We start from the raw sequence: 14899 nt of genomic DNA on the forward strand, positions 1-14899 counted from the left end.
GTCCAAAATTATTTATTCCGTACTCCGGGCTCCACAGCGTCCCAGCCGCTCAGCTCAGCACAGCTACCTGTCTCAGCAACTGGCCCAAGGCGAGCGGTGGACATTTCGCGTCCGAGCTCACACCGCGGCTAACTGGTGTGCTTCCGGTTGCGTTGGCCAACACCTATTTGTGGGGTGGTTTGCGTGACAATTTGCAATTTTAAATATTGGAATATTTTTTCTCTCTGTATATTTATTTTTAGTTTTGAAAAATGAAATGTGATATATGTGCAAGAAATTATTCTTGCACATATATCACATTTCAGCTCCTTTGTAATTAAGGAGCCTTGCATAAAACATATTTCTTCTATCTTATGACGGCATATGAATGTGAATATGAAACAATTATCGACGTTCTTTTTTCTTGATTTTATTGAACATACCTAATATTTATTATATCTTTCTGTTTGTTCCAGGCGCATGCCTGTCCGGGGCGCGGGGCCAGCGCTACTTCGGCAAGGAGCTGGGCGCGCTGTCGGAGCTGCACCACGGCGTGCGGGGCCGCGTGTTCGCGGTCGACTCGCGGACGCTGTTCCTCAAGGACTTCCACTACGACGGCGAGGGCCCAGGTTAGCCCATGTCTCACTGATGTCTCCGTCAAGGGCGAATCCTGTTGTGTAACTGCGTCATGCAACCGGATCTGTAAAACCAAATTGGCTCTCCCGAGCCATATACAGTTCCATACATGAATATTAATCACGCCTGTTATCAATAAGGATAGGCAGAGACTAGGATTTCCATTTGCCACGATCCATGATTAATAACGATTGATCATATTATAAAATTATAATGTCCAGGTCAGGTCCAGGTTGAAATCTTAGTCAAATAAATTATTATTTAACTTTATGTATTACAGGCAAATCCTCCCAATATTATATTCTTTTATGATTCCTTCGGCTTGCTTAAAAGTTTGCTGTTTAGGAAACACGCCAAGTTTAACTACAATAAATCAAGGCTTTTTAAAATCTTTAACAACATTTGTAAAAACACTCATTAAACAAACATTTCTAAACATTTCGTCAATAAATTAACAATGCTGAAATAAAACAAAACACAATATGATTTTGTTTCGATTATTCTCACGAGCTGTTGCGTGATGTTTGATAATTCAAGTAAATTGTTTATAAATTGCATTTTAAATTGTAATAAAATATGAGTACAATAGAGAAGGCAGCACGTACTGCAAACTGTTTTTAATGACGCTCGTAATTCAAACCGTTTTAAAATAGTAATAAATATGTCCACAATGAGATGGGAGCGATGTCTTCGAATGAAGATCTATCTGTGTTTAGCTCCGTGACGATAATTTATCTTAATTGTATGTGGGGCTCAGTGAGCGCCTCAGATATGAGTTCACATGAGAGCGAGACATACTAAGCCATTGCAGCTTTCTATAAAATAAATATATATATAGCTAGACTTTTATTTCTAAATCAGCAATATGAATGAAAATTTTTGACCAATTTTGTTCTGCTGCTGGCTCAATAATCTACTTACGTGTCTTTTGATTAAAATATATTCAACTGCCTAAATTAATAGAATTCAATGAGTTTCCTAAACTTTATTATAATTTCAGACATTTCATTCATAATTTGGAGACAAAGTATAATAAGTGTAAATACTTACATCTTGCTTAGAATGAGCATCACCGCTCCAACAAGTGGAGCGCGCGGCAGTTGATGTAACGTCTCGCACGCTTCCGATCTGTGTCACTAACACAATGCTCTATTTAAACTATGAAAAACTACTTCACTACTTTCAATACAATTTAAAAAGATAAACTGTTCACTAAGAGAGATGCATTACCCAGAGAGGCCCAGCTTTACGTAAAGCAAAATATTTCCTTTTTCGTTTCGTTTAGAAATTTGCTTGATATATATGTTAAGGCTAAACCCCGAAGCCGCCCCTTGCCGGTAAGACCTAGACGCAGCCGGTCTCAGTTGGTTATACCGTGGTGTAGATGACGCTGCGTTCAAGGGTTTAACCGTAAACAGGTTCAGTTATACTAACGATAAATTCAATATTTTCTTAGTACACCTTAACCATCGAGAGGTCCCGGGTTCGATCCCCGGTCGGGTCATGATGGAAAATGATCTTTTTCTGATTGGCCCGGGTCTTGGATGTTTATCTATAAAATATAGTATCGTTGAGTTAGTATCCCATAACACAAGTCTCGAACTTACTTTGGGGCTAACTCAATCTGTGTGATTTGTCCTAATATATTTATTTATTTATTATCTTGGATATTTACAACCAACAAAATAACTTAAATGTAAACTTGTTGAAATAAACATGACTTACTGCAGTCTGCTATTTTCAAGTGTTTAAATAGATGCGAAATTTACATCATTATTGCAATAGAGGTCGCCACAATACTTTGGAATGTTAACGACTTGCTGAAACAGAAATACAATGCAAGAGGTAATTAAATGAAGAATCATGTCCATTAATAATTATATTATGAAATAGGACGCAGTTATTTGTAACAAGATGCGTAGAAAACGGGTGAATTTGTTGTTTTTTAGGTGAATTTGTACAATCAAGTGCTATGAAAAACTCTCCTAATCGATTGCAAATTTAGTAGCTGTTATAATCTATATTCGTGCAGGATATTGTTTCTCGCGATTACTCTCACACAAACATTGATTACATGTTTTCGATAACCGATAATCAATGCTTTGGATAATATCTTATTTACTTAAATGAATAACTCAGACAGCTTCTGCACACGATGCGCCTATCAGACAGTGTTGAAAGTTCTAAATTCAATTTTTATCAACCGTTAGGATTTACCATCGAAATTGTAAATATTTACGGATACGAACACCTTGAAATTTACTATTTTGGTGTTATAAAGTCACTTCACTGATGTTTCATTGTTCAGTTTTATTTAAATTCAGTTTTTAAATAACAATGACACATTAAGTCAATATATACCTATATCTAACACCAGTTATATATAATTAATAGAAGCCAGCAGACAACTATATCGTAGTATAGTAATGTGTGAATAGTGTGATATAGTGCTTTATCATATTGTTCTATTTACGTAACCAGCCGCCGCCGTATTGTCTCCTGCGCGCGACATTGTCTGTCTGTCTGTCACACCGAACACAATCTATACGCATATCGCATTCAAGGCAATCAGTGTTCGGTTCGCATCGTATCGTAACCCAGATCTGTGGGATTTGCATAATGTTCGTGGTTATGTGATTTATAATCAGCGATAAAAAGCAAATGGGTACATTTTTAAACTTTACTGTGACCTTAACCGTTTTGGGAATTTAACTATATTTATTTAGGCATACTAAATCGTATTGTACGTATAAACAAAATGAACAGATATTTTTATAGAAATCTCGGGAAAATTAGTTAATATTCTTGGTCTCTTCTAAAGCGAGCGTGGTGATGAAATGGGGAATTTCAGACATTGGTTTAGATATACAAAATAACTAAGACAAAACTTAATACAGCTAGATTAAACTAAACAAAATGCCGTAATATTACTTACTGGTCGTCAGAGTAACTTCTTCCGATCAGTAAGTAAGCAAGATAAATCTCTAATGGAAACTCGACGTATCCGATTACGATTATTATTCTGATCGATTGTCAACTAGGTACGATCGATTAGAAATTCAGCGGCATTCCATCGACACCCAGACGGAGTGTCTCCAGTGTCTCAATTTGCAATGTCTGAGATCGATGACACCACATACACAATTGTAATTGTATGGGTATCATCGTACTCTATGTACCTATCCTTTTAAAGTTTTCTAATAATAAATAGAGATAGTCTTAAAAGTTTCATTTGTAAATACCTACATCTCAAGCTACTCGTATGTTTGTCTGTGACACTATTCCGACGTGAGCTAATGAATGCACTTGGCTGTATTCAGCGAGCAGCAAGCTGCGACTCCTAACTTCAAAGATGCATGTGCTTTGTGCGCCTGGCGCGCGTGGCAACTTGACAAATGGATTATCACTAACTAGTTAGGTGCTTGTTCTTCTCTCTCTCTCTCTCATCTAAGCGACTTCTAACCTGACAGTTTGTGGGGTTATAGCTATATGTATTTCCATCTCGGAAAATCTACTGGACGGGTTTCGATAAAAAATAGGTACGGGTACGGTAATCACTTGAAATCTATGTAATTAATTATGAGCTATATCCGAATTCGTCCGCCGGAGCAACTTTTTTCTGGAATGAGACGTCTTTATATGTATGCAACATTTCAAGAAGCATGACGAGGTTACAAAAATACTTAATTTCGCATTTATAATATTGGGTAGGATTAGGATTTTCTGTTGACCTTGTAATTTCCATGTTTCAAAACTTAGCGTAACAAATGGGTAGCGGTGTTTGCTTACCACCCGGCAACCGCACGCTCGTCTGCCCACTATGCTATAAGAAAATTCTAATAGTTAGACATTATACTGTATCATGACAATAATAGTATAATGAGAGCACACTGTAATGTAAATGATGTCTGTGAGTATAATGATAGTGTGCACTAGTTGGCTGACCAAGTGGGTCCGCTAACGGCGCGGCGCGGGCGCATGCTTCGTGTGACTGAGATGTGCAGTTGTTGATGTGAACTAGCGGCCCGTCCCGGCTTCACACGAGTAAAACCTTTATCAGGAATAACACTATTTATTGGCGAAAACAGTGTAAAATCCTAAACCGTCTAAAAATAATCAGTTGGGCCGATTTTGATGATATTTAGAATAGATATAGTTAATAACCCGAGGTCAAACGCCACTGCGCGCGTAGCGGCAATAGCTAGTTAAAAATATTTATATTTTAACAAGATCACGAATGTAAAAATTATAGATTAATAAACTTCCATCCGCACGACACTCATCACAACTTTCCCATTTATTTAGTGAGGAACAAACTTATAACCAGCTGTTAAAGTAATTTCGTTAATTTGACTTATATAATATTAGGTCCTTACATATGAAATTGGCATTTGGTATAGGAGGAACAAAACGTCGAGTATTTTTTAATATAATATGTTTATTTAAAGTAAGAACCATTATTATCTATGCACTTTTGTCATCTCAAAGGTAGTTCATTAATCCCTTTACTGAAAAAAACCATTCGGAATTGGGAATCAATAAAATCTTTGAAGGCTTGTTTGGACTGCCCTATCGGAGTTGGTTTTTGTCCTTGGAAGAAGTTTTCCAAATTTCGAAAAAAATTAATATGTTGGAGCAAGGTTCGGGAAGTACGGTGGATGTCTTAGATATTCCTATAATTGAAGCTCCTCTAATTTGGTAGCCGTCTGTTGTGCAGTGTGTGGTGTAGCGTTGTCGTGAAGCAGCAGTGGCGTGGAGCGATTGACTAGCCTCGGTTGTTTAGCAGCTAGCTTTTCCATCATAGTTTGCAATTGCTGACTAAAGACGTTTGCCGTAATCGTCTGGCCAGATTTGAGAAAACTGTAATGAACGACACCGGCACTAGTCCACCAAACGCTTACAAGTCACTTTTTTTGGGTCAATTTTCGCTTGGGGCAGGATTTGGCTGGCTGGCCAGGGTCTAGCCATTGCGATGAGCATTTCCGATTATCGCAGAGAATCCACTTTTCATCACAGGTAATGATTTGATTTAAAAAACCCTTCATTATTGAGCCGGTTAAGTAATGTAACGCAGCAGTCGACACGCGTTTGCCGGTTTGCTTCAGTCGATTCGTGAGATACCCACCTTTCAAGTTTCTTAATCTTCCTAATTTGCTTCAAGTGGATTAAAATAATTTTATCACTAACACCAAAGTCTGAAGCTAACTCGGACGTAGTTTTCGATGGATCCGCTTCCACAATAGCCTTCAATTCTTCATTATCAACTAGGGTCTTCGGCCGTCCACGGGGCTTGTTCTGTAGGTCGAAATTCAACGAAAACGTTGGAACCAAAAATGTACTGTGTTTTCTTTTGCGACACGACCGCCATACACATCATTAATCCTTCGAGCCGTTTCCGCAGCACTGGTGCCACGGTGGAACTCGTACTCGTAAATAACGCGATATTTCAAGTTTTCCATTTTGTAAACTCAGAAGAAAAAAACAAGCGAATGACGGTTAACGAAACACAAATACATGTGTAAATACCTGTATAAATTTGAATTTGGAATTCCTAACCAAAGAGGAGAAATTTGTGATTAAAGTGGCCAGTACAACAAAACGCCAATTTCATATCTAAGGACCTAATATTATATTATATTTAAAAATGCAGTCTAGCGCTATATGTTACAGAGATCAATGTCTCGGACCAATTCAATTAGCTCCATTCGCGCAATTACTTCCCGGATCTGTCGGTTATAAAAAATCTATATAATTTGCATGGTGATTTGAACCTTAGATACTTTGCTTATAAGATACAAAGTGATTAATCAGGTTCGTCACTTTCGCTAGTTCCCACGACACTGACGGATGGCCCTTGGAAGTTGAGCCACGTTTTTGTATGAGACTCATTATAAATGTTTACAAAATGAGCATTATTCTTTTTATCACACGTACAACATAGTTACTATGTTATGCTAAGTTCGTGATATGTGATATAAGAAAGTTCACTGGGATTTTGCAGCTTTCACTTCTTTTTCAATTCCCTCAGATGTTTTCAACCACACGGGTGTGGGCCTCCTCAGTTTATGCCATCGAATAACATATACAGTCTGTCTATGGAATCATCGACTACTTATATTTTTACGACTATTTTCAAGAATCTATTTTGTAACCCAATATTCGTTCGATTCCGCAAGGTACTCATTTAATCGAACGAAATGTTTTCATTGGTGAAAGTAAAATGTATCGCCAGGTGCGAATGTAGCTCATTATGTCTTATACTTCGAGTGAGAGAATGTGCGTGCCAATGCTCTGACTACTTAGGATGTCGAAGGCCGAGCGAAGTGGAGGTGAAAAAGTAGAAAAGCGGACCCTGGGCTCCAATGCTCAACGACTGGGAAGGAACGAGGAACACGCTTACATGAAAGAGAGTGCATTTACTATCCGACAAAAAACAAAAAAATATATATTTTGGCCCCAAATTAGTTTATCACATAGAAGAGAAAAAATGTTTTTATAGGCTCTCTCTCGTCTTTCCGTGTCGATGGCATTTGATAAAGGTTAATATGCTTTCCTAAAAATGTACAATGTTTAACGAGCAGTTACTAACGTTACATTCCTCCCCAGCCGCGTACTTCTACGTGGGATCCTCCAAGAGCCCCTCATCTTCAGGCGGTCTGCGGCTGCGCGACGAGCGCGGCGGCAGCAGCCCCCTGAGGCGGTACCGCGGCGAGGGCGTCACGCTGTCCCTCCCGGACGGCAAGACGCTGCGGGACGTCAAGTGGTTCTCTGTTTGGTGCGACGAGTTCTCGGTAAGGAAAAATCATTAATTTTTCAAACATTAACTACCAAGCAGCAGCTAACAGTAAACGGCCACCTTAGCCCATGGACGCCTGCAACACCCTGAGTTTCGTAAGCGTTTTAGCTACTTCGTAGGGTTTATGCTACAGATTTAAAATTTTTCTGTGTACGTATCGCTGTATCTCCTCGACATTGTTAATATATATTTATGAATAAATTTGCATCCAAACCACCTGACGACCCATGCTAAGCCGAGCCAAAGACACTGGAAGCAATGATGGATTGTAAGAAAATACTGATCATTTTTAACAGGGTAATTTTTGACAATGTATATTTGAAGGTCAACAAGTATACTTAATTAATGATAATTTTCAATGGATCAATACAGCTAGGATACAGCCTACTCAGGCTCCTAGCTCAGACAATGCCACGTGTATTGTGATCCGCTGGTAATTAATCGAACTAGACTCCGCTAACGGCAGCCTCAGCGCCGCGCACAATGAACTGGATCAGTGGAGCTGATTTATTAACTATATTTTTTTGATTGACTTTAGTAGCTACGTCCGAGACCAGGTCTCTGTGAAGTATTTATTTATTTAATTCACGTAGCATATTTTTATTCAAAGCATTCCCTCCCAACCATAGATCAATAAAAAAAAATAAAAAACCAGCAGTACTTAATTTATCTAATCAAGGAGAAATTAAGTTGTGCAGTGTAAAAAAATGCCTTAGAGTAGAAATGTCCCTAAAAGACATATAGTAATTTATCTACCATTAGCTTTTGCCCGCGTAAAATCTCAGTAATTTATCGCGTATTTACCGGGATGAAATGTATCTAATTTTCCTACAGGCCCTCCTCATTTTCCGGGATGAAATATCCATAAGATGTTAACCCGAGATTCTGAGGCATTTTTGATTCATAATTCGTTTTTCAATTATCCTACGGGTACCTGACCAATTACCGGGATGAAATGTATCTAAGATGTTAACCCGATATATAAGGTACCTACATACCAAATTTCAAGCAAATCGATCCAGTAGATTTCGATTGATGCGCGTTCAGACAGACAGACAGATAGACAGACAGACACAAAAATTTCCAAAACTATATTTTTGTCATCTATATCAGTAACTAAGTATATTCCATGAAGAATTTAAAAATGTACAAATTTGGTCTTTCTTCAATTTTATTATATGTATTGATTGATATATTGATTACCATCCAAAAAGATAAAGATAATTTTGCTATTTATTTCTCACCAGCATTCGATTATATTTATGTTGCTAATGTAATCTTCTCTGTCATTTCCACTCAACCAGCACTAGAAAATATAAAAATGTTACACTTACGTTGTTTTGATAATGTATTTCTCATCAGGTGAACTTCGGAGACGTGTCGATCCCGCGCGACCTGGAGTTCCCCAAGCCGGCCAAGGTGGGCGCGCTGCGCGGCGTGCACGGCGTGTCGTCGGACGCCGTCGTGGTGGTCGACGCGCAGACCCTGCTCGTGCCCAACTTCTCGTACGATGGCGAAGCGCCAGGTCAGCCTCTATCTCATATCTGGATCTTGTGTCTCCACACAAACTCTAAATTTGAGTCAATTTTAAAATACAAAGTTTTTTACGAAAGTGACATTTTTGACACAAGCTTGTGTTCAATACGTGACGTAATTACACAAATATGAAATTTATTCAGTCAATTTCAGTTAACGCTCCCGTCACTAGCTCTCAGCCCCGACGCCTCTCAACCGAGCCCCAACTGCAAATCCGATAATTACCTCACAGTCAATTAATTTCGCGCATTTATTTAACACGTCGCGAGATACATTTGGCTGGTATTTGGATTAAAATATTGAATCTGAGTTGATTTGCCATCGACACGCAAAAAAGAAGATATGCAGTGTAATTGAGAAGAAAGGAAATAATTCTGAGTCCTACTAGAGGGAGTGTTTCAGACAAACACATGCTGCATTCTACTGCAATAACCACAGACAGACACATACTAACTAGTATACTAGGTCTCAGTGTCCTAGCATACTATATAGTCTTACCACATATTCACTAACTCCTTGTCGTAATTGGTCAGTGTATTTAGAGACACCATCTCTCCACGGAATTACTCGACTAGACGCCGACCACTACATAACATACTGACAACACCGCATCAACCTACTCAAGTCCATGGTAAAATAGTCGCTATTACAGACACGTAGAGGTGAAGATTGTGTAACGTGGCATGCGGACTGTACTTATGAGGTGCTGCATCATAAATGCAAACACTTACGCGCGGGCCATATTAGATTAGTCATTAATTTCCGTAATAGAGTCCGCATGGTTCCCTCCACAGCGTCTCGTCGTTTTGTCGGGATCTTATACTATTGCGTTTTTTTATTCATATGAAAATGCTTAGTCATTCATTCACATCGAGATGCCTGCCTGTGATCGAAAGGTCCCAGGGTCGAATCCTATTCATGCGACATGAGCTTGGTAAATCAAGGGACATATGTATTGCATTTTTTCAATGATAACAAATATGTATCGATGTTGGTTACGCCCGTTTTTGTTATGACGACAACATTACTGCCTTTTGTATGACTCTAAGTCAGTTCGTATGATACCCACGGGAGTCCCCCATTCTAGGGCGGAACCACATACCTCGGGGAGAGATTAGCGAACATAGCTCTTCAGCATTATTGCAAAAGGAGTGTTTAATAAGTAGGTAGCTTTCTTTGTTATTTACTTATTCTCAAAAACCCATTTAAAGTTATCGTTTTCAAAGCGGTTGTTTGCTTGAAATAAGCCCTTCACTTTTACTTTTCAATATAATTAAATATCCAAATTTCAAAAGTTGACATTTTAGTACTCCGTGTGGGAGTGGCGCCATAATTGATGAAGCCAAACTCGATGATTTGTTTATGGTAATTTTATGCAATTGGTTAGCAATAAAGCTGGTTTCCCACGGCTCCGCGAAGACTCCGTGTTACGTGAGCGCGGTGGAGGGCAAGGCCAAGTCTCGCAGATAAAACTTTATTCGCAATAGACTTGTCCGCGACGTTACGTCACAAGTTTACCTGAGTTTTACATTGTTGCTCTTTGTATTGCACTCGATATATATAAGTAGATCTTAGTACAAGTCGGTGTTCGTTTCGAAGTCGATAAATCACGTGACTTTTTACAAGCTTTAGTTTATTTTCAGGATACTACCATATTCACACATTTTCTGAAACTATTGGACTGTGTCTGCTTACCATCTGGCAACTCGCCTGCTCGTTAGCCTACTATAGTCAATATATAAGTCTGTGTATTTATAAAAAAATCAGAGCATTTCATCAAGCCCCAACGCCAAGATCTACAGTTGACGTAAGAAGACCATCAGCTGGGGGCGGCGAGTTGGCGACAGTGAAACATTACATTACTTAACTCCTGAAATATAATTTGTTATAATTACATAAGTGATTCTCGATGCTCAATTTGATAACAAAACAATTTAATTTTCCTCAATGACGCCTTTACAAAATGCGCCTTTCCCACTCATAATTATTTGTGTTTTGTTTTCCCACTAACACGGGCCTCAGTTATTATTATTGTCATTTGTTTATTGTGTACAAAACAGCTAGTACTGTGTTCATGCAAACAATACCATAATGCCTTGTCACACATTCACCGCCGCGCCGCGCGCCGTGAGAATGCGCCGCGGCCTTGCTGCGGAGCAAGCTACACTAAATGATGGAAATTGACGGTCACCGCTTAACATCAAAGGGCGTGTGAGATCAATATAATAATCTAAAATATGACATAATGTAAAAAATTCGTTAACTACCTAAGACCGTGGATGGTTTGAAGTTAATTGTATTTGATCAAATAAAAAAAATTGTAACGTTTAATCATAGTCGTATATTTCATTAGACTGTATCCTCTACAGTATCACCAGCAATGCTTCGTATTGTTATTACTGCTGCCCATGCGACGTGTTCATTTTAATACTTTATGTGAAGATAAGTGACGACGGTATACATGGTACATAGTAACGCTTTAGTAATTACATGATTTTGTATGATGTTGTTCAAACGCGCGTAAAGAGCACAAATATATTTACGAACACTATACTTAATAGTCAAGAAGTTATAATGTGAATATCATTAAACCCTTCCAGGATTCTGTAATTTTTTTATCAAAACAGCAGTTAAACTGCGTGGAATGAATACGTTCCGCTCCACACAATAGCCAATCAATCCGGCGCGGTTTCCCGCCACAATTACCAGCTTTACCCAAGTCATCAACTGGCTTTGTTTTCTCTGGAAATAGAATATAGGCCACGTCACGAACCAAATAAAAGTGACAATTTAGAATACGCCCAGTTTTAATCACAACGCGATGGTTTTTACAAGTGATTATCATCTAATCTGAGATAATCTGCAATGTAACTATGTAGGGCCCTATGTCTATTCGGGTAGAATATTGGCAACTCAATTTTGAAGCAGATATCATCAACAGATTGAGCTGAAATGGACAATGCATGTTTATAAGCCTCAACAGTTTACTGCACAGACATAATTCTTTAGTCAAATTATTTTTTCAAAAATAAATAATCAGAATTTAACGACATCAAAATGTTATTACTTGACTTATTAACAGATTTTGAAGGTCTGTATATACTTTCATTATTTAATTGTAGTTGTTTAATCTTTATCATAATCGTCGATATTATTTCTTCAGCATTTGTAGGCTTCTAACTCTCAAAGGGATAAAACGTAGGAATTTTGAAAAAGTCTAGTTTTAGCCAGTCGCTCGCCCGTGTCTGGCGTAAATGAGATCCGCAGGGAGAGGATCACCGCGATTGGCTGACTCGCCGAGGAAATCCCGCGAAAATTACATAAATATGTTTTTTCCTTATATGAGAAAGATGCAGGATTAGGAGCTTCATTGGCCAGGGATTAATCTCAGTTGTTGTTGTGGTCTGTACATACCTGTAGTACATTTTCAAAGGATGACCCACCATTCGATTGTGTTAAGAGTTTAAAACATGTTGTAAATGAAAATTGTAAAGATAATGAAAAACTTAATATCAATCACTGAGCTTATATAAAAATGCGAAACATTCGCCCTAGCAAGTTTACAATGCCACTATGTATTTTTATTGTGCATTTGCTGAGAAAGAGATGAAACCACGCAGAAAACGGTTGAACTAGGCAATTAATTTATTTTTTGTATGGAATATTGTCATAATTGAAATATGATATTTTTGTCGATTTGTTCTGTGTTTTTCTTACCCTGCAACTTCCCAAAGGCTACCAATGGCTTGTTTGTCCAACAGATGCCAAGTTCTGGGTTGGGCGCGGAGACAAGCCGTCTCCGCAAGGAATCCGCATCCCCGATGAGAACGGCAAGGAGGCGCCGTTGAGGAAGTACGACCGCAAGACCATCGTGCTCACTTTACCTGGGGTTTGTATTCTCTTCATCACTCCGTCTGCTGACATACACATAGATATAGAAAACATTTATTTGTGTCGCCACAGACACTAAAAACAATAACATATAAAGCATTAAAACAATATTGATATTACACGTACATACAAGCATAATGGTAAAAGAATTAGTGTGCTGCAGCAAGGCAAAAAGGCCATAACTCAGTGAACTTCCTGCACATTAGTACAAAAACACTGATTTCAGTTATTGCCGTCAATGTAGGTGCGAGCGCTAAGTTATGAAAATAAAGTAAAAATACTACTTGCCACAAACTTGACCTCGCGAACACTATAAATTTGTGATGAGTTTTACAAAATTGTGAATATTTCATAAATGACTCAACTGATTTTTATGCCTCACGAACTTAAAAATTCTATTGACAGATCCTATATACCTTTTAAATTTCATCAAAATTGGACCAACGGTTCGACAGTTATCGCGTTACAAACATAGATACATTCATACATAAAATTTATTTTTGCCCCAAGTAGAATTGTAGAACTCGCTCGCTTCACTCGCGATTTATTTTTGTTTTTGTACAAAATGGCTTTCTTCCTGTGCTTCGTGTTTCCTTTTAAATGTCAATCCAACAAATGTAATGTCCCATTTTTCTAAAGTAAGTATTTTTTCATATAAAACAACTGTTAAATATTCAAGTTGTCAGCAGAAAATAGATAGTTTCAGAACCGTTGCATCACCCGCCACCATTTCAGTGAGTTCACCGGCCGCCGCTTTCCTCGAATACAATCACTATTTCTGATCGGTGACCGTTCCGACAATGGACCGGGGAAAATTACATGACTTTTGACCCACTTTCCTTGCCTAAAATCGTGATTGTGATCTACTAATAAGAATAAATTGATTTGTAGTAGGTCAGTTTCTAAAATTCTGATTAATATTTACTCATCGTGATCATTATGAAAGAGGCCTAAACTCAGCAGAAAATTATGATGATGTGTCTGTCAATGCTTTTAGCTTTTCACACAACACGTGATACTGATCAATGTTGTTTTAACTTGAGGTTTGCACCAGCTTCCGCAGCTCCGTTCAGAAAACAAATTTTAAAAATGTACGAGTACATAAAATGAAGGTTACCTTTCAACCCGGAATGAACTACTAAATAAGTTACCAATCATAAAAACGAAAATAAGCGTTATTATTTTCTTTTTTTTATGATATTAGTTGGGATGAAGATAGGATTAAGGCAGTACACAGTGCACAGTTGAGTGGCATTAGAACTAAGGATTCCAAAGACCATGCGAAATGGAGAATAAATTAGGAAAGCGAACCCTAAGCTCCGATGATGATTCATAGCGGCGGAAGCAAGAGAGAGAAACAGTGTATAAGAGTTATTAAGTAAATGTATCAAATTCAAATTCAAATTCAAATTCAAATCATTTATTCAGAAATTACACCTTCACAGGCACTTTTTCTCGTCAATCTTTATATTTATAGTTATTTCTCACAAGCTACAAACTACTTATCTATCTACAAACTAACTATCTCTTTCCACCCCAGGAGCTGACGGTGTTCGACATCGGCCACTTCGCGGTGTGGTGCGAGGCGTTCACCGTGAACTTCGGTCACGTGACGCTGCCCCGCAGCCAGCTCGCCAACGTCCCGCCCAGCCTTAAGATGCTCGGCGTCTCGCCACAGGTCAGTCGCTTCTCCTTTGCGTATCGGCATTTGACAACGGGTACTATAGGTATAACAATAAAAGCTTAATTTAACGAGCACTGAACACCAAACTAGGCTGAAACCTGGGCTAATCAGGACCTCACAATAAAGAGCTATCCCAGTAACTGATCTCCACCAGTGACTTTTATCTCCGCATGTTGGTTGCATGCGGTGCTGTGACGCCGACGGGATCTTTATTCGAATTTTAACATTTTAAGGATTCAGCAGTGATCTTACAACCAGCCGCCTGTCTGTGCTTGGTAATCCCTGCTTAGTTGCCGAGGCTGTGTCCAGTATTGTTCAACATACACGGGGAGATATGGATTGGTCCTATTCTAGGGCGGAACCACACGCCATTTTAT

General features: G+C 38.5%; 1 protein-coding gene across 4 annotated transcripts in view; it reads left to right on the top strand.

Annotated features, from left to right (window-relative positions):
- Skel (Skeletor) overlaps positions 1-14899 on the top strand; it is a 53486-nt gene that overhangs the window by 18156 nt on the left and 20431 nt on the right. For all 4 annotated transcript variants that reach the window (XM_053763781.1, XM_053763778.2, XM_053763780.2 and 1 more), the window contains exons 2-6: positions 456-608; positions 7222-7406; positions 8774-8936; positions 12709-12836; positions 14379-14516. In XM_053763781.1, coding sequence (XP_053619756.1) covers positions 456-608; positions 7222-7406; positions 8774-8936; positions 12709-12836; positions 14379-14516 — 767 coding nt within the window. The remainder of the gene's footprint in view (positions 1-455; positions 609-7221; positions 7407-8773; positions 8937-12708; positions 12837-14378; positions 14517-14899) is intronic.

The sequence above is a fragment of the Plodia interpunctella genome, chromosome 24, assembly GCF_027563975.2.
Source record: "Plodia interpunctella isolate USDA-ARS_2022_Savannah chromosome 24, ilPloInte3.2, whole genome shotgun sequence".
NCBI lineage: Eukaryota > Metazoa > Arthropoda > Insecta > Lepidoptera > Pyralidae > Plodia > Plodia interpunctella.